The sequence below is a fragment of the Tympanuchus pallidicinctus genome, unplaced genomic scaffold, assembly GCF_026119805.1.
Source record: "Tympanuchus pallidicinctus isolate F22 unplaced genomic scaffold, pur_lepc_1.0 scaffold1, whole genome shotgun sequence".
Lineage (NCBI taxonomy): Eukaryota > Metazoa > Chordata > Aves > Galliformes > Phasianidae > Tympanuchus > Tympanuchus pallidicinctus.
Window position 1 is genome coordinate 103,777,318 of NW_026294618.1, and position 24,718 is coordinate 103,802,035.

Below are 24,718 nucleotides of genomic sequence, written 5' to 3' on the forward strand. Positions count from 1 at the left end.
AGCTGTGCCTAGGGGAATGTAACTGAGGTTAGATTAAAGTAAACTGCATCAGGCAACATCTTCCAAGACTCGCCGTCTCCATCCGCATCCTTCTATAGAGATAAGGACAAGAGCTCATCTCAAGATGGCACTTTGTTTAATTGTCTCTGAATAACAAGGAGACAAAATTAGGTCATTGGGACCACCAAAAGGAGGGGGGAAAGAGAAAGTTAAAAAAAAATAAAATTATCTTTCAGTCAAGCAGATTACAGAAGTACCGAAATTAGGTTGTCCTGATGTTTTCATAGGCTCAGGAGGCAAAGCAATTTCGTGTTAGCTGCCTGACCCAGTTTTGAAGGGAGAGACGAGGAGTGCTCCTTCCCTGCTGTCTCACACCTCCAACACGCACACCCACGGATCGTACCACTGCACAGCACACAGCCACAGTGACACGGTACCCAACCGGGCTGCCACGCTTACCTGCAGAGCGCTGCATGTGATGCTGTGATCCCATTTGCATGCCCCTAAATAAAGCTGTAGTGCTTTTGAAAACTCACTCAGGTACGCCTGCACTATCCTGCCTTCGGCAATACACAGCACAGCAACTCCCTCTGCTCTGCTCTTCCAGGCAGAGGCTCACCAAGGCAACATCTACCTCTCTCAAATGGATGCTATTGGTACCCAGCACCATTTTAGGAACTCAGGATAACCTGCCTGGCACACAGATGTCACCTGGGAGCACTCCTGCAGGTCCTGCCCCATATCTGCTAGCCCACACAGCTGCCCTGCCTCCCCCCAGGCACCTAACAGCAATGTTTTTTTTAATTTCCACAACAATGATTCTTAGAGCAGAGATGCCTCAAAGCAGGCTTGCACTGTGTGGCCAACACATGGCACAGCCGGATTAATGCCCACGGGGCCACCCGGCTGCACCGCACATCTGGGGAAGCTTCTCCCTCACTGCTCTGCTCTAGCCCTGCCCAACCATGCTTGCTGCAGCATCACAGTGAAGAGCTCTGTAAAGACATAGAGAACCCTATGGGTCCCAGAGCAGGGAATGCCTCCCCAGCTCTCCCCGGTCTCATACTGCAGTGCCTGCCCGCAAGGCAAAGCCAACTGCTCCCACATATGGGAATCAGTGCACAGGAAAGGTAATTCCACTTTGACTGTCTCAGCAGTGGAAAATACCGCTGTGATTTGGATGAAGCACATTACAAAATAAAGCACAGGTGCAGGGTGTCTATATTATGGTGAGCCTAACTTGAGAAACCAGGTGTTTCCTCCTCAAAATGTTGGTCCTGAGAAACACAGCACTTCTGGTCCTGCCTAGGTCACTGAAAACTGTTCTGCTGTTTTTTGATTTTTATTTTTTAACCTCACTGTGTTATGCTGGAAATGTGCAATTTCTCCCTCCCTGCTTCTGGGGAAGGAGGGGGTAGAAAGGACAGTAAAATAACCTGTAATAACTTGCTAAAACACACAGACTTGAATCTCATATCTCATGTACTTTAGGCAAAGTAAGAAAAAGTCTCTTTTCAATAGTGACTGTAATGAAAAGGATTCAGGAACGTGCTGATTTATTTTCCATCTATGTGCTTTTAATCTGCATCAGTTATTTCAATGGAACACATATTGCAATCACACTTTCCGGGTTGTTGTTCTACTGAGGCGCATAATAAATGTTGTGAGATATTGTGCAAGAGAAAGAACAATACTTCGAGCTAAATGTGCTGTTAAATTAAAGTCTTTTCTTGAGCAGTGAAAAGGTCCTGAGGCTTTTCATGTCAGTGACACAAGGTAAGGCACACTCTGAGCATTTTTTATTTTTCACCCTTTTGAGACACACAGCGTGATCCTAAAGCACTGGAAAATAACAGTACCTTACATTGCAAATATTCAAAGATATCTGCCGTGAAAAACACAAGCACAACCCCACCACCACTCCAAAAAATGCAGGGGTCAAGTATTTAAAGGTGTCACATTTCCTCTGTGATGCACTGGGGGAAGTCAAGTGGCAGTTACCTCCATCCTTGCTAAATCATCCCAAAAAGAAATGCACAAAATTGTTCAAAGCGCTTAATGTGCATTTTTTAAATGAATCCCAGTGTATAATTTCCTAAAGGATAGGAATCAATTCTATTTTGTGCTCTGAAGAATTCTATTAAACCTGTAGAGCACTTTGTGAAATGTGAAAATGCAGTTTGCTAAGGAGATAGCCGAGGTGGTCCGCAGTAAATTAACCCAGTACTGCTGACTGTTGCCATTCTTTGAGCCTGCTCCAAGGGATTTCTATGCTTACAGTACAACACCATTTACCAGCTTCTAAACTAGATTTGCCCTCTGGCTGCAAGTCAGCAGACCTTGGTGTAAAACACGGCCAGAAATTAGTTTGACTTAGAGTTGCATTTCAAGACCAGAGCAGTGCTGCGTGTCACAAGCAACTAAGAACCAACCATTGCTTCCAATCCTGTTGTTTTCCCTAGCGGACTTGGTGTAGTTAAGTTTGAGGCCGTCTGGCTGCCATGGCTGCTGCCCTGCCCGGCTGCTGGTTGGCGTTCAGTCCATTACAATGGATCCCTCTCTCCCTAGCTTTGTACCAATTAACCTCAGACAGGAGCTAACTTCATTTGCATGGTAATGAGGAATTCATCTGAGCCACTTCGAAGTTAAGCATGCTAATAAGTTTTTATGCAAGCACCTGAGGGGTCAAGCACAACAATGGACTTGGAAGAGAAAACCTTTCATTAAATGCAAATCACTTTTCTTGTAAATACTATGGCAGAGAACTTTAGGACTCTAACACAGCTCGCAAGAATGGAGTCATTTAGTTTAGATTTTCAGGGCCCCAGGCAGACTGAGGAACATAGTCACTGATCTATTTATATTTTGAATTAATATCAGATTGGGTGAAATCCTCATTACAGCATCAAAGCAGAGAAAGTCCTACATGAAGGTAAAGAGGAGAAAGCAACAATATTGCCTCATATTTCACAGATTTGCCACGGTTTCCTGGGATGCAGGAAGGCAGATAAGACACTGCAGCCATACAGTGCAACAAAAGACTGCAGCATTTTGTCAGGTTTCCATCTGCTTTACCTACGTGATGTTGTCAGGCGTGTTGTGGGGTAGGCACATTTCCTAGTGAGTACACTCTCATTTTGGTCTCTGCCTTGCACTATAACTTCACGAATCCATCCAATTTACATTCTACGTGCACAGGTGGAGGTTTTGGTTAGGACAAGCAGTACGAGACATTAGCAAGACAAAAAATGGCAGCCAAACATCTTCGGGGCTGAAGGAGAAGAACATGGACAAGATTTTTCACTTAAAGATTCCTCAGGAAGGAATGAAAGGAAGAAGCTGATTCACTGAAGTCCAGCACAGCCAAATGCAGAAGGACTCTTGCTCAGGCGAGGCTGTTAGCAGGACAGACTGACCTGTTCTGACAGCACAGCCACTGCCAGGGGAGCAGTTCTGGCCAGAGATTACAGCAGTGAAATACGGGCAGCCTTCTGAAAAGATGTCCTCATGGCAAATTGTTAAAGGTTTTGCTCCCAGCTCCAGAGGGAATAGAGGGAGCTGTTCTATCTCTGTGACAAAAACTTATAGGGATATCTCTACGGTACCTGCAGTAAGAGTAGACTCTGTTGTTGAGACGTAAGTAGTCCCTGTCAGTGATGTACAGTGAGCTACTTGGGTGGAACATTTGGGTGACGAACAATACCCAGTGCCCCAAAGCAAATCCAAAGCAATGGATCTGATTCACGCTTAGTGTTGTGCTATGTCAATTCATTTAGTCCAGACAAAGTATACCCGCCTTGTTACAAACATTAGACAGTGACCCAACAACTGCGTGCTCCCCAAAGATCGCCTTCACTGCATGAGATACCGCTGTCCTCTGCTAAGTATTTTAATTTTGCTGCTGACCGACCTATGAAATGTAAAACAACAGCTCTTTCCACTGTACAACACCATAAGCTCTAGGTATTTCTTTAAAAAGAACTCAGATGAAATTTGAGTTTGTGGGGAGTAAGTAAGGATGTTTGAAGGTAGACAGCCAAGAAAACTAAGGAAACAGAAGGGAACATAATACAGTGAGAAAGGAGAAATCGTGCTTATTCAGAGCTCATGGTTTACATTAATCTGTGCAGGCCACAGATGCAATGGAATTTTATGTTTTACTTGCAAGAAGTGCTTACAGCTCAATCGGAGTAAAAAATATATATACAACAATCATCATCATTTCAATCGCTCTGGGCTATGAGCCTTAAGTCTGTTTCCAAGACAGAGATGAAGCTGCCTGAAAACCAAGGGAGGAGCTCAGCTGAAGTCTATGAAGGGAACCAGAAAACTGTGGAAGCAGCGCACCGATGAAAAGAAAGGGGGAACATGTAGTGCATATATGGGTTTCCAGGCCGAATCAAGGCAGAAATAAAAAAAAGGAAGACTCAAAGTCTACACTAAAAGGTAAAGTCATCATACAGCTGAGAAGCAATGGCTGAATCATAGGGCAGAATACTCTTGAAAAGAGCTTTCATCAAGAAAGCTTCTATACATGTGATAGGCACTCTACCAAACGAAGCCAAGTTGCTTCTAATAACATTAAGAAAAAAGTAATTAAGGGAATATGTGTTTATATTACACATATTCAGTTTTTGAAATAGAAGAACTTAGTTCTGGAATAAAGAGAATAGTTTCAGTCCAGATCTGCTCCACTGCTCAAATATTTAAGTCATGGAAAATACCAAGTGTTCAGTGGGAAGCACAAAGATACACTGACCGAGCATCCCTTGTTGCACCTTTTGGCATTCAGGTTTGAAAAACCCCAGTTTACCATTCAAATCTCAATACAGTATTTCCTTTCAGTTATGTAAAATAATAATAATGATAAATAAAAAAAAACCAACACCCAAAAACCATCAAACCATAAAGCTAAATTCCTCCTGTCAATCATCAGAATCTCATAGCAGTAAAATACTCCGCAAAATACACAGATAAGGGTACTACTGATTACACCCCTGTATCTATTTCTTCTCTGTTAAATATTTTCAGACAAAAATACTGAACAACTTGAGCTGTCTGAGATCTGCTTGCTATCATTAACAGGAAGCAGGCATTTCTTCAGTTCAAGACATCATGTTTATTTCATTTGGTCTGTCATTTCTTTGCTTCTTTGTCGCATTTCTCCAGTTCAGTATTAGGAACTATCAGACTGCTAAGAACGAAAACCAGAGAAAGACAAAAACGAGAAAAGGAAGATCTGGAGATCATGCTGTTGAAAGCATTTTGTCTTATAAAAATAATAACCATCACGTTGTCATTGGAAGAAGGCTGGTGCTGTTAGAAAATCACTGTTGAATCACATGTTTACTGAGAGTTCTAGGGAAAATGAACAGTTAACCATAAGCAAACCAAAAAATTAATAAAAATAGAAAATACCATCATAGGTTCTTTACTGTAAAGTGGCCCCTGAGCACCAGTGACCTTTGGTGACTGTTTCCACTGACAACTATTACATACATTTCCTTTCCAAGACTCTCCTCATTATTAGATGAAAACTGTGACGCTCAGAACCAGCTCAGAAAGAGAATAGACTTTTACTTTGCCAGGAAAGAATACAATGCACAGGAAACGCAGAGTGTGGTTTCAAACAAAGGTATTTCCCTTCAACTCCAGTGTAGATGTTAAATATAACAGTCTTTGCCCTGCCATATTGTCCCAGCCTGATTTCATTTGTTTCAGACTAAACATTCAGTTGATGTTTACTCTTTCCACAGTTTCAGCATCAAAGTCCATAATCTTTAAAAAAAATAAATGAATTGGGAAATTTACATTTTATTCCATACCTCATTGTGATTCTTGCTTAACCATTCCTTAGTAGTGTTAAGGGCAATGACAGCAGCAGGCTCATTTGGAAAACCTGAAGACAGAAGAAATGAGAAATAAATTGAAGGTAGACATTTTTCTCCACCTATAAGAAAATGGATTCTGTTCCCACCTTCTTCGGTCTAGGTCTGGGATTCCTTTTGGTCACCGCTCCATTTTAAAGATTGTTTTTAAAGGTTTTAGGTGACAATATTCATTCTTTTCCTAGGTGAACAAACTGAAAATAGGGGCAGCGATTTTCTATTAGTGTTTTTGATTTGACTGTTTGTTTTTAGCTCTGGTTAGGAAAACTCAGCAGCTCTAGGAACAACAGAGAGTTATACATGTGTCATACTAGGCAGGCGACAATATAACATACATCACAGTAACAAATGCTAGGCTTACATCTCACGGCACAAGTTCTTTCTTTAATAAATCTGTCAGCAAAGCTATACAACACTATGATCCCAGTGCCATAGTTTTCATAAGGATAAAAATGCTTGACATATGAATCTCTTAATTTATAACCTAAAACATAACAAACAACTTTGGAAATTAAAGAATTCATGAAGCATAAGCATACAAATTTAAGGCCTGATATTGCATGATATACTAGCAATAGCAACTCCCCCTAACACTAAACAATATCAGAAATCTTTCCAGGGATGCAGACTTTTTGCTTTGATGGTCTCTATCTATCATATCTAAAGATGCTTTCATTACTTAGGCAGCCTTAATTTAATTTTCCTTTAAAATCCTAACTTGAGGGCAGCAAATCATTTCTGTGAGGATTTAAATATAAAAACCCATAAGCTGTATGAATAGCCCTCAGTAGGTTAGATTAATAGAACAGCCTTTGAAGAGGTGGAGCTGCAGGCGCTGCGTACAAGCAAGCAAAGGGGCTCGACAGAAACAGGCATGAAATCTGGCACACAGATGCATGCATACAGCATTTTTTACATCATACATCACACACTCCTGCCGTAAACTGAAGTACAGACACTGCAAAAAGCAGTAGATGCACCCAGCTTTTTGACATGGATCTAGCCACCAAAACCTATGTTTTTAACTCTTTTCAGAACTTATGCAGTGCTAGACTGACAAACAAACAAAATCTCTTAGCCCTCCTTGAGTTATGCCCCCAGCGTTTCTCTCCATATCCGAACTGGATTTGTAAATGCTTTTTTCCGTTGGCGTTGTTTTCAAGAGACAAGTGACAGCTATCCAACAAGCTGGGTAGAATGGCCACTGTTTGGGTTCACTTCCTTTCTGCATGTTTCTTCATAAAACATAGGTGTGTCCCTTTTTTTCCAGGTCCAAGATGAAAAATTAGCCAAGAACCTACAACTACTGCTGTGGATACATCCAGCATTGCTGAGAACACATACTCCCATGACATTTAATAACAATGCTGCTATCATCAAGGCACGTGACCAAAGACACAAACTAATGAATGCTTCAATGGTTTTATTTCACAGTATTGCAGTCGCAGAATTGCAGGAGATGGAAGGGACCTCAAGAGATCACTGAGTCCAGACATCCTGCTAAAGCAGTTCCCTACAACAGGTCACTTAGGCAGGCGTCCAGGTGGGCCTTGAGTATCTCCACAGAAGGAGACTCCACCACCTCTCTGGGCAGCCTGCTCCAGTGCTCTGCCACCCTTACCGTAAAGAAGTTCTGCATGCTTGTATGGAACTTTTATGTTCAAGTTTTAAGTCATTACTCCTTGTCCTATTTGCTACACACCACTGAGAAGAGCTTGCCTCTACCATCTGTCTTTAGATATTGCTAAACATTCATCAGATCTCCTCTAAGTCTTCACTTCCCCATGCTGCACAGCCCCAGGTCTCTCAGCCCTTCCTCACAAAGGAGATGCTCCGGGCCCTTTATATCTTTGTGGCCCTCTGCTGCACTCCTTCTAGGAGATCCCTGTCTGTTTTGACAGGGGAGCCCAGAACTGGACTTAGTGCTCCAGGTGTGGCCTCGCCAGGGCAGAGCAGAGGGGGAGGATCACCTCCCTTGATCTGCTGGCATCGCCCTTTGCAATGCACCACAGGGTAACATTGGCCTTCTTGGCCACAAGGGCACACTGCTGGCTCATGGCCAGCCTGTTGGCCACCAGAACAACGTATTTAGGTCATGTAAAGTAACAGACCTCTAAGCAGACAGTCCATTTGAATTAGTAACATCTTATCTAAGAAACCATGACTTTATAATACAGAAATTCTACACCAAGAGGCTTGCCTGGACATAAAATGAAGACCACATAGAGAGCGAAAAGCAGATTTCAGACAACTAATAAACCATTGTTTATGCTCTGAATGGTTCATTTTCAGAACAATCCTCCCTCCAGCAACATTCGCTTTTCCGGCTTGGTTTTCTATTCACCTTCAGTATGGTATTTGCCCAAAACTGTAAGAGCACACTAACAACTTTAGAGAATTACTGCTCTCTCAATAAGTTATGCATTATTTAGAAAACTGCTGCCATGCTAATCAATCTTAAATAGAAGCTCACCTGACTGGTGTTCAGTTCCTCTTAAGTAACCACAAACGTAAAATAAACAAAATAAAATAGATCAGCAATCAAAACAAAAGCTTTGAATCTTCTGTACAATTTCAGAAAAGATCTTAAAATCTACAGAAACCTTTTACGATGACAACTACTACTAAAAAAACCATCCTACTTAGTGCTTCATACAAATCTCTGGTAAATTTAAATAAAAGGATTATCTTTTTGGCTTTATGCAGAAGCAAGACGAGTTTGGCCTCCTGTTCCACACCGTGCACCAGCACAAAAAGCCCTGTCTCTGATTCTCTAACAGAAAAATATTTGGTTTTATAGGACCGGGCTAAAGGGAGATAAAGTGAGACGGGATCTTTTTAAGCCTGTTTTTGCATTGTTATTTATTTATTTCTGAGCTGCATTTGTCTGCCACAACATTTCTGGCCCGCTCCCATACACACACACAGCCCTCCCCACTTTGCTTTCAGCAAAAAAGCAATCTCAGTGAGCACGTGGGAATCAAATTACTGGAGAGAAATAAGCTCAAGGAGCCTCACAGTTAACCGACTCCTGGAGCAGCAGCTCAGACAATTCTGGCTAAAGGCTCAATTTCACAAAAGATAAAACAGGTAAAGTAATAAGAGTGACACTGGCCCATGTTACTGCAGTGAGCTCTCCTCTGGAATACTGAAAAGGACAGGGGCGCAAAAAGGCAAAGGAGCATTATCTGTAAGGTGCAGACAAGCAGAGCCTCTGAAGGACTTCACTGGGTTTGTTTGGTTAGAGAAAAAGGGGGGTTGGTAGGTTGTATGCCCATGATAGGTGTGAGGTGAAGCATCTACTTACCAGCACACACAGGTCTCCGACACAGGCTGTGCTTCCTACATTCTGCAGTGGCAAAGCTTACATTTTGGCCACAGATCCTGCTGTATCACCAGAACGTGACAGGCTGTCTTTGCTCCTGAAAAGCTCTTTCAGAATGGGGTAACACTGCTGCAGTGCCCATTAACCACAGCTCGTCGTCTGTTACCAGGATCAACTTTCAATCTTCCAACCATGGCAAACACTGAAGTAAGCAGTCACTGCCACTTATGCCTCTCCCAGCTCAGGAGCCCTCTCTTAAAGAACAGCCTTCTTCATTACTGTTCATGCTGACTTGCTACCGCAAAATCTATAAAAATTACTTGGAATCCTGGAGGAAAACTCTCATGGTTTTGCCAGTTGCTTCACAGCTGAAGTCATCTGTGTGACATGCAAAGTCAGCCCAGACAGCACAGCCACCTTAGTACATAGTTATAGAAAAGTGACTGCTAGCTCTCAACACTGACCTGGGCTACCGGCATCGCTCTAATTTCAGCCAAGCTTAGGAATTTCCTTTCCTCCTCTTTGCATGTTGCTAAGAGATGCCTATTCCCCTACTTTCATTCTTTGTTTCATGGCTATACCACCCAACTGCCAACAAATAAACGACAAAGCAACGACAAAAACTGAACGCCATTCCAAATGAACTCTGTTGCTTCTCATGTGTCCTTGGGCAGACATTACCCACGGAGACGGTCTGTGAAAGCTTTAAAAGATCTTCTGACTTATGAGCTTCTGCATCTGCTTCCAGGACTTTATCACCTTAGTCCTGGAAATTATCACGCTGACCTGAGAAATAGTGGTGAAACAAACGGGATGTTATGCAGGCTCTCGTGGTCATAACTTCCCAGAGAAAGGGTGATAAAATTTTACAGAACTGTTTCAACACATTAGATATTAAATAATTGTGCTCTTTTAGAGAAACAAAGTGTGGATAGGGGCTGAAGAAGACAGTAAGCGTGGAGATGCATGCTGAAGTTCCCCTTATTTTTCTATTTATTCCCTTAAAAACAACTGCTGAGAACATTGAAGTCCCCCTGTTTTATTAACATTCAAAAAATACGCAATGAATTCCCTGCTGTTCCACACACAGGACAAACGCCCGGCCTTTTGCACTGAGGGGATTTAGCAGAAAAACATTCACACCATTGTGAATGTCTATTACTGTATGCCTAATTTGTCTGTGCAGTATTTGGAAAATGTATACTACACGTTCTTCAATGAAAAGCGGCGTAACAAGAATTCTGTGAGATAAAATTAATAGAAGTCTATTTAAGGGACTCAGACTGTATGGAGGTGCTGGGAGCTTTATCTGTCTCTTTTACTGTCCTCAGTTCACTGCTACATGTTATTAAAAATGTCCGCCTCAGAGACAGGTAATGCTGCCTCCCCATGAAAAGTCCATTAAGAAAACCTAAGTACTAAATAATGAACCCCTAACATGATATAGCTGAAGATGATGATAACGGATTATAGCTGTTAGGTTATAATGCTAACAAGCAAACGTCAATCCAGAAAAACACTTCAGTAGCCGCAGGGGTCAGTGTTAGAGCCTGTCAGTTTAACTGAGATGTTTTCGGTACATCAGATCATCCTAAATTAAAAAAGAAAGGAAAAAAGGTCCTTTTTTGTTGGCACAGTCTAAATGCTACAAAGGTTTCTATTCATTTCCGTCTGCTCCCTTCTCTGCGGTATGAGAACAGCTCATCACAATCTTAATACACTTATTTGCCAGTTTTAATGGTTTCATTTTGAAGCAAGTCATGAAAAAACAAACACATTTCAGCACAAATGCTCATTTCAGAGTTTCCCCTACTTTCTCAGAAAATATCGACACTGGGATGTTTGTGCACATATCAGGGACATACTGCTGTACAAGACTGCTCTGAAATCAAACCCGACTCCCATTGTTCAGTCAACACAACTGTCAAAATGGAATAACTAGCATTATTCAGTTTATGTATTTGCCAATGATGTTTAATAATGTTCTTCTCATAGGAGCTCATCAGCCACATTTTGACACTGTGGAAATGTATAGAAGACCCCCCCCCCTTGTTGTGCCCCACACAGCTAGTATTTGCTGAACTGTGTGCACTAGATGGCGTGGAAAATAAACTCTTACCAGGTTTGTTACAAAGAGAAAAAAGCACCGAGCATTCATCCAATACATGGTCTGAAATCCAATATTGCTATCAGGGCTAAAAATGCTTTCTGAATCAGAGCAGACATGTGAGCAAATGAGCTTCATTATGGTCATGTGGGTTAAGACTTGCTATTGACAACACAGTAATCATAACACTTCAACCTCATCAATGTATGACAATAAAAGGGAACAAATGAGATGCATAGCCCAGCACGCCTGAGGTAGGGTTACTCAATACGTTCACTTGTCCTTCAGTTGTGAAACTAGCAGGAGTATAATCTTACAACCAAACCCATATAATCATCTTGTCAAAGACGTATTATAGTAGTCAAAATGAATTCACTCATGCTGAGCTGATTCCCATTACCATGGTAAATCTGGCCCTTCCGGAAGCACAGACGGTAGTATCCTACCAAGAACTTTGCTGCTGCTATTGGGCTTTTCTTCTTTTTTTCTTCTTTTTTTTCTTCACCAACCACAGTCATGTGATGACTGGAAAAACAAGCTGACAAGTTGCTAGCTTTATCATTTTTGTGGTCACTCACAACCTGAAAAGGAAATGGATCAGCTGCAGCCCTAATTTCAATCGGCGGCGCTGAAGGCTAAAGAGGAGAGCTGTGAATCTTCTAAATAACCTACTATGCCTTACTGAACTCATTCAGCCGAGGACAACCTTATTATTTGCTGCCTACTCAAAAATTAAGTCTCAGAAAGAAACTAAGTATTGTGAAAATACAGTAACTTTTGTTTACCCCAGTTACTCCAAGAAACACAGCCGCACGGACTTGCTGTATCCATTTTAAACTATGCTACAGTAAGTAACTGGCATGTAAATAAAATTAAAAAGGAAAATGAGACATTTTCAAAATGCATAAATAAAGCATTTTTCTGAAGAAATGTCTCTCAGTTCCTCTTGAGCAAGGAGCATGCCTTCTCATTTCCCTCAACTGAATAAATTCCGCAGCAACAGGAAAATAAATACAGTTTCTGAAGAATCACTGCCAATTGCATTCAACCACTGACTTGATAACAAGGCAGCTGGTAGAGGAAGGTTAGTAAAGGAACCCAAAATATGCATATAGCAACAAACAGAAGAAACAGAATGCCTCTGCTATGCTGCAGTGATAAGTAGGTAGAGTACTGAAATGACAGAGAGCCACGGAACGGCACAGGGTAATTCAGTGATCCCTGGTTCACAGAAGCACAGGGGTTGGTAGGGAGCTTTGCAGGTCCTCTAAACCAAGCCCCGGCTCAGGTGAGGGCTGGCAGAAGGGGCAAACACCATGCAAGTCAACAAATCCAAGGCAAGCTGCAGGCTGAGATGCATGGGCTCCAGCTTGGCTGGCTCTGCCTCAGCTTGTCAGCAATGACAGACCTGTGCAGGCTCATCACTGTGCTGACCAACAGCGGTCTCGTCCTGTGGGCATGGCAATCCACCTTCCACATCTGCAGTTCAGCTGCTCTTCTGTACAAACGCAAACCTGGACTTGGCGTAAGGCTGCCAATGAAGCGGTCCCTTACAGGAAACTGGTGCAAGAAAAAAGCAGGCCATCTGCCAGTTCTCTGAAACACACGCTACCACACCATGCTTCATTTCACACTCTACTACATTGATATCATCAGGAAAACATTTGTCATATAACGGTGATAAAAGTATCGGCTGAATATAGAAGTAAGCTATAATTATGTAGGTCAATTGAACAGATAGAGGCTTTCATTAACAAATCCTAGGATTCCAGTAAAGAAAAAGCTAGCTTTTAAGTTTACTCAGCTGTCTGTTGTTTGTCAGCATTGGTGGGAAGAAAAAAAGGAGGAGCTTCTCTATGAGTAGTGAGAGCTACGTGTCTGCAAGAGACATTATATCTGCATCCTGCAGGAGAGCTGTGGATTTGCAAGAACTGTGCTTTTCTGCAGCAGTCAGTATATTTTTATTAAAAGTCAAGATTTTGGTTTCATTCTTTTTCCAGCTTATATCGGAAGAGTGCTCGCAGGGCGACAACATCGCGGATAGACGGGTTCTCTAAGCGTCTTCTGAAAAAATGTAGCAAGCAATAGTCAGAGACATTCTGGGAAGCTAACTGCTTCAGAGCTGTGCTGTTTACTGTGTTATGCGATGGAGCTGTTCTGTCTGTCAGAATATTTTAAAATGCTCTTGTGGAACATTAAGGCTTTGAGCTGAATGTAATAAGGGAACTGTAGAAAGGTGGCACGGTGCTGAAAGGGAAAAGATCGCTCCACTCCGGCAATAAGCATCCTAACATGGTATGAGAAAGCATATATAATGCAAAAGCAAGTGCAAGATGTACTTGCAGAGGTACTTATGCAATTATAGAATCTTACCTACGAGGGTGTATATACAATGTTTGTGCAAACTGCATGGCCATTTAGGCATATGTATACAGCTGTTCCTGAGTTCAAGTACATCCTTCCTCTTAACACACTCACTACACTAAATCTAGAATTACTATTCCAGAAACGAGTGTTGCACAGAGAAATGTTAATTGAAAGAGGTTTCTAAGTGCACACGAACTCCTTAATGCAGAGTATTTCATCTTCTACTTATTCATATGAAGCAAGTTGGGTTTTTTTGTGTGTGGTAACATAATCCAGCAAAAGTAATTTGAAACAAAGTGCAACGTGCTAGTCAACTGTGAAATCTGCCATCACACACTGAATTGAACAGCAATGGGATATTGGCTTTATTGTAGTTTCAATTCCAGCATGGTCAAACATTTTTTTTCTACTGACTGATCAGAATAAAAATGCCTGAAGCAAAGTGTGAAGAACCAATGCTACCTTCCTGAAATGCCTTGAAAGATTTTAGAAAGTCAGCACCACCTCTCATTTGCAGCTTCTTGTTTTTCTGAAAAATGGGGTGTTATGTGGTCCAATGCGGTGATGCTTTGCTGACGCTACCCCTTCCTTGACATGAATTTCCTAAGCGTGAAGGGAAGCCTTTGCTTCCAGAGATCTGCTGGTCAGCAGTAGGAATGAGATGCAGCCTGGACCTCGCAAAGCCGTGTTCCCTGTTGGGAATGCATCTTGCAATCGATTGCAAACTCTTACTGAAGGCCCATCTGCAGATGAGATATCCGCGACGTGCTTCACAGTGCTGGAGGTCCCTGATGTCTACTAATGCTGCTGCCTGCCTGTTGGCTAGGCCTGGGAAGAAGAGAGAGAAATTGCTGTGAGAGGATCTTTGTGCAGGCAGTGGGAATTGATAGCAATGAGGGAAGTGCACTCAGGTGCAGCAAGATGGAGTGAAAGAAGAGAAAGAGAGCGCAGCAGCTCTGGTTGCAAGATGGGGTTCAGTTTTTGAAAGGAGGATTGGGTTTGGGAGAGAATTTCAGGGCTGTCAGCTCTGCTGGAGCTCTGAGTATTTTGACTGAAAATAAGCAGCACAATATGACAGGAGTTGAAGTACAAGGATTTGGGGACGCACACACATATATATATGTGCATATAAGAGAAGACAAGCTACTACAGTACAAAGAAAAGAGATGACAATATCAAAAGCCTGAGAAACTTTTTCAGAGGAGTAGGGCATACATAGGCAATGGACAAGAATATGCACTCCCACAAAGAAAACAGCCAGCACTGTCGGTCCATCTCTATCCTTTGAATCACTTCCACCACATTCAATTGCTCTGACAGACGCAACCCAAAGACCTGGCTGGATTATCTAAAACCAACAGAGTACTTAGTGAGAGCCATACACGTACAAGAACAAACAAAACAATCTGACATTATTTCAACTGAAGCACAGTTCTTATCTCCTCTCCAAGGGAAATCAAAGATTTCCTAAGAGCACATAAAGAAAATCAGCTGAAACTACATATACTCAGCTCCTTTTGGAGCAAAAGGAAACAAAGATGTTCTTTTATCTTTTTCCCCGAAAGACTTACATGAAAAAAAATTACAGAGCAGGTTGGGTGAAAAAGCAAGTCACTGTGTGAGGCATATTTTATCTACTTAGTTTACTCGTTTTTAACAAACATATTATTGATTCTTAGTTTGTGCATATTATTTACAGTGTGGATTTTTCCCCACTCTTGCCTGAGGCAGTGATAAATCATACTATAGGGTCACACAGACCAGCAGCTATTGTACTCAGGAAATCCACAGCAGCTCAAAACTGAAATATTTCCAGATAATCTGGAGTTCAAAGATGTCAGTACATTTTAGAGGAGCAGAGATGGCTGTGTTTTTTATTTGATGTTTAATAGTTACTCTTTCTCAATGAGCATTAAGGCACCTCATATCTAATACAACATCCTCTACATACACGCTGCTAAAACAAGTATTTGTGCAGATGTCTGACTTGAGAGTCATTATAGTATCATATGTTTTCTTAGAGAAAGCCTTTTTTCCTCCTTGCATAGATGCTGTATCATTTCTGGAGAGGCTATTTGGTCGGTTAGAGATGAGCTCCATGTGAAAAAATATATCTTAACATGCAGAAAGGGTTAAAGCAGAAACTACTTTATGCTGCTGTTATGTATTAGCAACTAGCCAATACAATCCAGACACACCTTCATTTCATGCTGTACCTTTGGTAAAGTGAATGAAAAGTACGTGGGAACGGCCAGTAACTACTTTACACTCCCCCAGATGCTTCAATGAAAACGTTTTCCTCTTGTTTTGTTTCCTCAAATCACAAAAAGATGCACAAAAAGAGAAAAACAATTAATTAGTGAGTTTTGGAAATTAGATTCATGGGAAAACTGACAAACAAATGCTCATGTGCTAAAGAGCATGGAACCAACAGCTAAAGGGAAAAACAAAAATATCATCTTGGAAAACACTGACTCTTTGACCTCCTGTCTGTTTTTAAGGTCTCATTCTCTCACATGCTAATTCAATTACATATACCTAAGTTAGCACCCCGTACTGCAACACTTCTCTTGGCTGACAATCAGCCTCTATCATCAGCTGCCTTTTAAACCCAATAACACAAGTTGACCAACAAGATATCCTGGATCTCATTAATTTCATAATTTAAAAAAATCACAGACTTAATTGTCAAACAAGTTTTGTGTTGTTTTTTTTTTTAATGGTTTTTTTTGCTAATATTTCTCATTTGCATTTCACTCACAATTACGCATTTTCTGAGTCTTGCATACTTCAATCAAAAAAGGAAATTAAATAACTACTTAACAGCACTGCCAATCGCATGGATTCAAATCCAATTTAGGGTTGATCTGAACTTTATGTATTATTAACACTTGTTTTAAATAGTATTATCAGCATGTATTCTGACAAGTTGTCAGTGTGACGATTTCTTTCTTTTTTTTTTTTTTTTAACATTATACAAGCAAATCTGTGTGTTGCTTTGGAAGGCAATGGAAATTCCTAATGCTTAGAAGGGTTTAGCAACTGCCATTGCTTCTGGCTAGAGCAGCATTGGCGTGCTTGATTTCAGAGTAAAATGATCTCATTTTGCAAGAGGTCATTCTTCAAGAAAAATAGAACATTTTCTGTGTCATTTTGAACAATATTCAAACTGATATAGGAGAAGGAGAAAGGCTGATGCAAATGAATTACTTTAGTCAGAAACAATACCCATATTAGAAAAGAAGGAGCCTATGCTATGGTTGGTTAGATCAAGCAGGGATAGATATGGAAGACTAAGATTTCTTTTGTCTAACAACCCAGTACAAATAAGATGCTGATCTGAACAATTTAAATGTAAATTTCTTAGCACCTGTCAGACAAATGAGATTAGAAGACCTCCACTTAAAAAAACAGGCAGCTTTAACCTGAGCCCCTCAGTGAAAATTGCCCTCCCACCTCCATTTCCCTGTAAACGCGGCCATGAGGCAGCAGGAATGGTGGTTTATTCCAGCACTTTGTTAAATTTAGTTGGTGTACACACTCAGCCTGAGATGAGCCCCAGTGCACCTAGGGAAAATGATGCTTTCGAGGCAGATATCCACACTTTGCATCACAAACACAATTAATCCTCTCAGAAACATGAAATCCCAGATAGATCAGTGCAGGTATATGGAAAAGCACATAAACTCAGTGGGTGGAGAAATGTTGTTGATTGTTAAGCAATAAAACTAAATAGGGGGAAAAGGTACCTAATATGACTGAAACAGCATAAGCATCACACTCAAGCTTATTGAGTTGCTTTAGGCAGTGTAAATTTGTGGGTTTTTTTAATATTTGATCAGATCAATGGGTCCTCTCTCTCTATAGAATTCCATTCTAGATAGATTGTACTAACACAACAGCTGCGTTTCTCCAGACGACAAAAATATCACTGTAGTACTTAAGGTTGGGCCTAGATTATTTCACCAAACTACCCATGTGAGAATCTGCCATCTGCAGTCACCACCCTCCATAGCACAGTCATTCCTATGGCTATAGATAGAGCAGGGCTTTCAGCTACGGTCTAAAACCAGCCCTAGTAAATTTTAGTTTTTAATTTCATGGTTGTTAACACCATCAGTGATCAGTGACTCAATTAGGGCTGGACGCGTCCCCTGGGTCAGCTGGAAACGGCGGGTCCTTTCACCTGAGGAAAGGGTCTCTCCCCTCTGCAGCTCTATGCAGTTAAGTAAGATCTCCATGGCACTGCCAGTGCAGAAATGGAGTCGAAAGGGCGTGCGATAGGCACGGCTGGGCCGGGACTGAGGGAAAAGAGGGACATGTAAAGGCAGTGGATCAAGGATGTGTTGCCTGGGAAGAATGCAGGGACGCTCTCTGGACATGCAGAGATCAGGATAAGGAAAGTCAAGGCGCAGATGGAGCTGAACTCAGTGAGGGACGAGAAAAATAACAAGGAGTTCTACAGGGACATTGGTCAGAAGTGAGAATATACCCCCCTCTGATAAATGAGAAGGGAGAAAGGGTAACAATGGATACGGAGAAACAGTTTTTTACCAGTCTTCACTGGCAGTCAGTGATAAGGGATGAGATGCTGAGGACGGTACCTGAAGGAAAATGGAACTTTGCAGGACTGCTGGGCCGCTGTGTGGGCATCGAGGTGCTGCAGCAGGGTGGCTGGGGGCCCTGTGAGGGGAGCTGGGAGCACCGGGCCGCTTCCCGCCAGTTCTGAGCCCCTCTGCAATGCGCCGGCAAGGCGGGCTTTGGAAAGAACAAAATGGCGCCCAGCAGCTCCTTGTTTGCCAAAGCACTCAGTTTGAAAGCCTGCCATCTGAAGGACTATAAAATGTTGTCGTACAATGCAGAAAGAAACCAGTAAAAAAGGCACAGAAGGACAAGTGAAAGCATTAGAGTACAAACATGTGAGATCTGAGTAAGAAATTGTTCACAAAGGTACTGGAAGAGGGAGCAATTCTAGTCAGATTTACAAAACTAATAGGACTGTCATGCTACAAGAAACAGTGTTGATTTTTACAAATCAATTGCTAAACAAAGGACCTCCACAAACAGAGCAAGAGAACAAGCAGTGCTGAAGAGACGAGACCAATGGGCTCAATACCAGTGTTCAGTCCAGTTACAATATTTATGTATGAGCTTTGCAGAATAACCTTGCATAACCTGGTGTTACGTCCCAGAGACAGGAAAAGAACAACATGTGGAATGTTTGTAGGTTTATGCCACTGCAAGTCTGAATGTTACGACTAAAAGTTATTTCAAAAAGCAAACAAATGTACAGTCCCTCTCTGAATTAGTTAAGGACAAAGTAAAATCAACAGTACCAGCACCATACTTATCAAACACCTTATACACAGCACTTGGTATTGAACTCAAAAGTATTCTAGAAATAGAAAAAAATCAGTGGTGGACATCAAAGTGAAAGAAGGCTTTCCAAAATTCAGAAAGGTCAAAGAAGCAGGATTTGTATTCCTTAGGAAACAGGTAAAGCAGACCTCCTTAAGAGGCAAAAGAATTTGAATGAACGGAATGAGAAATTACTGCATACCCAACCTCATGTGGACACCCAAAGAAGGGAATCGTAGAATGGAACATGAGCACAAATTCAGAAACCTCCTCTCCTATAGAAACTGGGGTAAAATTTATCTACATAGATTGAAAGAGCAGGAAGGAAAAAAAAAAACGCGCTATGGACAGCAGTCAGAGTAGCTTATGCAAACAGTTTCAAAATTGGTTAGAAAACTATCAGAGGGGCTACTGTGCAAGAATGCAGCTACAGTCAAAGGAGGAAATGTGAGCTTCTGGGGCTCTGCTGAAATGTTGATATTGTCTATCACTTCCCATCAAACTCCACATATGCCTTTCTCATATTCCAGATATGTAAAGGACTGAGACAGTAACACCAGGTATACGCTGAAAATAATTGATGATTGAGAAGGATTGAGGTACTTTTGAAAATTCACTGAATGAATGGAGGGAAAGAGGCAAGAGAGAGGAGAAGGTGAAGGACAGAAACAAAGAAAGCAGCTCACCCCTTTCCCCCAGAACTTACTCCATGTTTGGGTCTGCTGGCTGAGATGTCAGAGTGAACATTCTCCACCATCCTGGCACTGGACAGGACAAGGGAAGCAGCGGGATGGAGGGCATGAGCACCTGAAAGCCCCCAAAGGGTTTTATGCCATGCACACCACTCACTGGGAGCAGCACCAGATAGCACTTAGATTGGAGTACCTATTTCATCACTTACTAAAGCAAAGCATCTTCTAAATAATTCTGAGTGTGATGCATATTAATGTCTTAAGCATTGCATTGTCTTAAGCACTGCAAATTATAGACAGGATTCAGGATTGGATTGAAGCACGAGATTACCTCCTAGTGTTTATTAAGTGGATATTTAGATTTGTTGTGAAGGAAGATGAAGACAGTTTTATCATCAGACTTAAGATTCTGGGGGAAGAGAAGAGCATCACCATTTAGAGATTCATTCAAAGACATTAATATATTCAGTAGGCGGTGACAGAAACAAGCAATAAATACCAAGTAATCTAAATAGCAGGGATCATACATTAAAAGTTACAAAATTAAGACTACACGCAAAAATCAGGCAGAACCATTTTGCTTAATAAGTAGAAAACTAATGAAATATGTTGACAGTAAGAGTCATAAAAACAAGTAATAAAAATAAGCAGATTAAAAAATTGTGGAGGTGAGAACATTTAAGGCTCCACCAACACGTGGAGCCAGAGCCAAAATATATTCTAAGTGCAAACATCAAGGTGACCTCCTCCTAACGAGGATGCCACAAAACTCGGTGAAAACTGGTCTATTAGATGAAATTAATTCATAATCCAAAGTATTTTTTTTAAAAGTAGATAATTTCTTAAAATCATACCTAATTTAAGCATAATGTTTATCAACTACAAGTCTATGTTTTATTGGCATAAAAACATTTCTACCTATTCCTTTTTAGAAAGGATTGAGCAGGGTTAAGGTCAACATAAACACCGTGTAATCAGCCTGGGAAAATCAGAAAGGTCAACCGCTAGGAAAAGAAACATTACAAACACAAAACAAGTTAAAAAAGGCTGAGGAAGTTAATTCTTTAACATCAAATGATTGAAATTCCACAACTGGAACATCTCTGACTGCTCTTAATGAGACAATTCAGAACAGATTGGAATTATTTCAGAAATTCAGTAATGAGGCAGTTAAGTATTTTTGCATCCTGTACTCTCGTGTAGCTTTGGAAAACATGAACTGAAAATATACATAGGGAGTTAATAAAACCTGGTTTGTACATAAATTAAACAGCTAGAGATTCTTGAACATTCAATTTGTCAGTTGTTGTACATTCTCCATTTCGTGGCTGCCAAATATGATGAATTCAATTGCTGCTTCTGATTACCTATATTCAATAAAATGGTGACAACTCATTAATCAGGCCACACAACTGGGAGACTGCTATAAGGTTCTACAAACCGAAAGCCTCATTAGGAATGAGGAGCATTGCCAACGCACCCTCGTTATCTACATCATGGCTGACAGCTTTGATTAGAAGCGAACTTCAACTCTAACATCTTCCTGTGTAAGATGAGCTTACTGTACATCAGTAAATCATTAATATTTTGAAACTACTAAATCATAACTTAAGAAGTCCACAACAAAATAAGAGATTAATAATGCACAGCTATTGATAAACATCTAAGAAGCATTACAGTTTTTTTGCCACATATTTATTTCTGTGGAAAATGCAGCGATTTCTCCTTCCGTTCACATTCTGGGAGGTAGGCCTTATTTTCCTAAAACTAATGAAAATTATTTTCCTTTAATTAAGCAATGCTTGTTCTGTAACACTAAAGAAAAAGAAAAAGGATTACAATCAGATAGCAAATAAAGCTCAAAACATTGCTGGCCTTGCACAGTGAGGTTCCTCATGGCACTTGGTTTAAAGAAACAAACCAACATTCTGGACCCGTAACAGTCTGCTATATCATACTTGCTAACTACAACAAAGAGAATGGTTAAAAATCTAACAGTGGCATAATGTTCAGCACCTATTAAGGACACAAATGTAACTATCTTATGGTAATTAAAGGCATAAGAAATTGATAAATGTTCTGAAGCCATAAAACTGCATCAACTGAAAAGCCATTATGACTGCACAGTCTCCAGCTCACAGCCTACACTGGGCAATTTACAGTGATACGTATTCTGCATAAAACATGGGATAATGAACTGGTACATGAGGCTGATGCTATGCACTGCACACTGGTCAGTGCTGGAACAGTTGGTTTACTCTCATCCTAAAGCTGAAACCACTTCTTCAATTAGGTTCTAGATCTGCCTATCCTCTATTTCTCTTATCTGAATGCCCAGCAGTTCGTGCTGACATCTTCTCTAGAAATATTCTTTTGACCAGAACAACAGAGACAGGAAAATTTACAGAGAAAACAAGCAACCCAGCTGCCAACTAGAGTGACGTGCTGACATCCATACCGCCTCTATGTAGCTCAAGGATGTCGGAACCAAGCCCTCCATGCAGGATCAGCATAACATCCCTCACGTGGAACAGCACCTTCCCTCAGGAAGTGACTGGCCAAGACTTGTAAGCGCTGCTCGGTTCAAACCAGAATTTGGCTTTTGACAGAACAGTCACAATTTGTCATGAAAGACCATGTTTTTCATATGCAGTGTTACCAGCTCCTGCAAAGTGTGAGTTTAATGTTCTTATTCCAGAGAGAAATGAGAATAGAAGGGGACAGGAAGCCTTTCGGTGCCACAACATCACATACAGTAAATTATTACCCCATAAATAGCATTATACATCATTTCTGTTAAAGGGTTCTTTCAAACATCATGGAGAAGAGAAAGGAAAACAAAAAGGTGATACGCTGCACTGTCCAAAAATAAATTGGAAAATGACAAATACTGTTCATCATCTAGTAATACATAGGAAAGAAAGTCTTCCACTCTTGTATATAAGTAAAATATTGAAAGGAGTAAAAAGAGACAGGCATACACAAACTGTTTACAAATCAGACTTCAAAGAACCATCCCTTCCAAGGGGCAAGGCACTCTTTCAAGAAGAAAAACAAAGTCTTATCTGACAAAAAACTGTTACAGAAGTACAATATAAATCACTAGATCTTTCCTCTGCTAAAACCAAGGCAGTTATAGCCAAAGTGAATAGGGTCAATTAAAAAAAGCTAGATCTATTTCTTTAAATGCAGAGGAATATTTCACAGCCAGTGGAAACTATTATAGCTCAGAAACCAAGGTACACTGACTAACTACAGCAAGAAATCAGCTCTGTTTCTGTTTTAGTTACCAGATGGGAAGCTAAAATCCCAGCAGCAGACAATATAAAAAAACATTATTAAGGAAAGGCCTGCTGTATTAGAGTATTATATCCCAAATATAACCCTAGAAGTCATGCATGTGCTGCACCATTTGAAGTACATACGAAGACAGCTAAGCTGAGATCTAACAGCAGATCTCAACACTTAGTTTGCTTTGGTTGTTTGCCATTCTTTCCCATCTTGTTTTGGATACCATTTCTTTTTTGCCAGCCATAAGCATTGCTGCGACAGGCTGCTTGTGCAGGAGCACCACACACACAGCCAAAGCAAGGCATGGTTCCTACGGTACCGGACACAGCACAACTCGGGTCAAGTCTCCCTACCCATCTCATGAGCCACTGCTTCTCATCAGGCCAGATGCAGGCAGTCCCTGTCCCACAGCAGTGATGAGGCCAGCACTCAGTAGCTTCCACCCCACCAGCCAAAGCCCAGCGCTGAGCAGTTTGTTTATGGGCGGCACCAGCAGCAGGCACACCACTGAGTCCCCTCGCTCAGCCCAACGGGGTGAATTGAAAGATTACTCTGTCATGCCAGCGTGAGGACTCATTTTTCTTCTGTGCTACAGAGGTCGCCCCCATCCCGCAGCCTGTGTTTGATTGTGATTAATTTGTCAAGCCGGCTATAGCATGGAAATGAAGAAATGGATTGCCAATTACAGTTAGTCTTTGCGCAGAATACCTCTCGAACCGGTGCTATTCTGCAGTAGTGACAGCTCAGAAATAAACTGAATTCAGCTCTATCGAGCAGAAACCTGAGCCAAAGTGTATTTTAGAGCAGCAGAAGGTGACTTTTCCCATCCTCCTCTCTAACCAGCTCCTCAAGTAGATGGCTGACTTCAGCCCTCCTGCCTGGCAGGTACACAAAAAGGCTATCCACATTTATTTCTGTAGTCACCTTGTTAACAAGTACTGAACTTCTGACTTCATGCTCTTCCACAAGGTGCACGTTTGGTTGTGAGTGCCTCACCCTGAGTCAGCCTGAAGGGGAATTTAACATCTATGCTATTACCGCGAAGTAAACAACAACAATTTGACTCTGTGCAGACATTCTTGCAAGCATCCTAACTTCTTCCTAAATAGGATTCACAGAAAGGTAATTTTTGAGATGCTATGTTTCCTCTGCAGTGGGCCACATCTGTTTTCACAAGTTGTTTAATATTTCATTATTATAGACAAGTGGCTTAAATTGAATAATAGGATTCGGATAGACTATGAAATAGAAAACAATTTCTGAATGACCTGATTTATTCTTAATAATTAACACGGAATTTGAGAAATAATGCCTCAATCCTGACTATGCATGCCTGCAACTTAACTCTACGCACTGATACAACCTTCAGCAGATTACTCAAGCTGCACAAATTTAAAGCACGTATACATGTCTAACTTTCCACTACCACAGAAAATCAGTTTAAAATAATCCCTTTTCTCTCTAGAAAAATCAGGCCATTGCAATACATGATTCCTCCCACTGTTGTAATTTGTTGTATCGTACACAGTCGTCTTTGGCATCGCATCTTCAGATAGAAGAAAGGTGGAAGAGTCTCCAGCAGTCTGTGGCACACAGTGGCTTTCACCCTGTTCTGAAGACAAAGAGCCAGAACCCTGACCCGGGCCCAGGCTGGTCTTTCATTAAGATCACCACATGGACAGCAACACAG

The 24,718-nt window shown here is 41.2% G+C and overlaps 1 protein-coding gene across 4 annotated transcripts in view; it reads right to left on the reverse strand.

The window, feature by feature from the left end:
* MACROD2 (mono-ADP ribosylhydrolase 2) overlaps positions 1–24,718 on the reverse strand; it is an 835,077-nt gene that overhangs the window by 251,175 nt on the left and 559,184 nt on the right. For all 4 annotated transcript variants that reach the window (XM_052678095.1, XM_052678026.1, XM_052677938.1 and 1 more), the window contains exon 8: positions 5,826–5,899. In XM_052678095.1, coding sequence (XP_052534055.1) covers positions 5,826–5,899 — 74 coding nt within the window. The remainder of the gene's footprint in view (positions 1–5,825; positions 5,900–24,718) is intronic.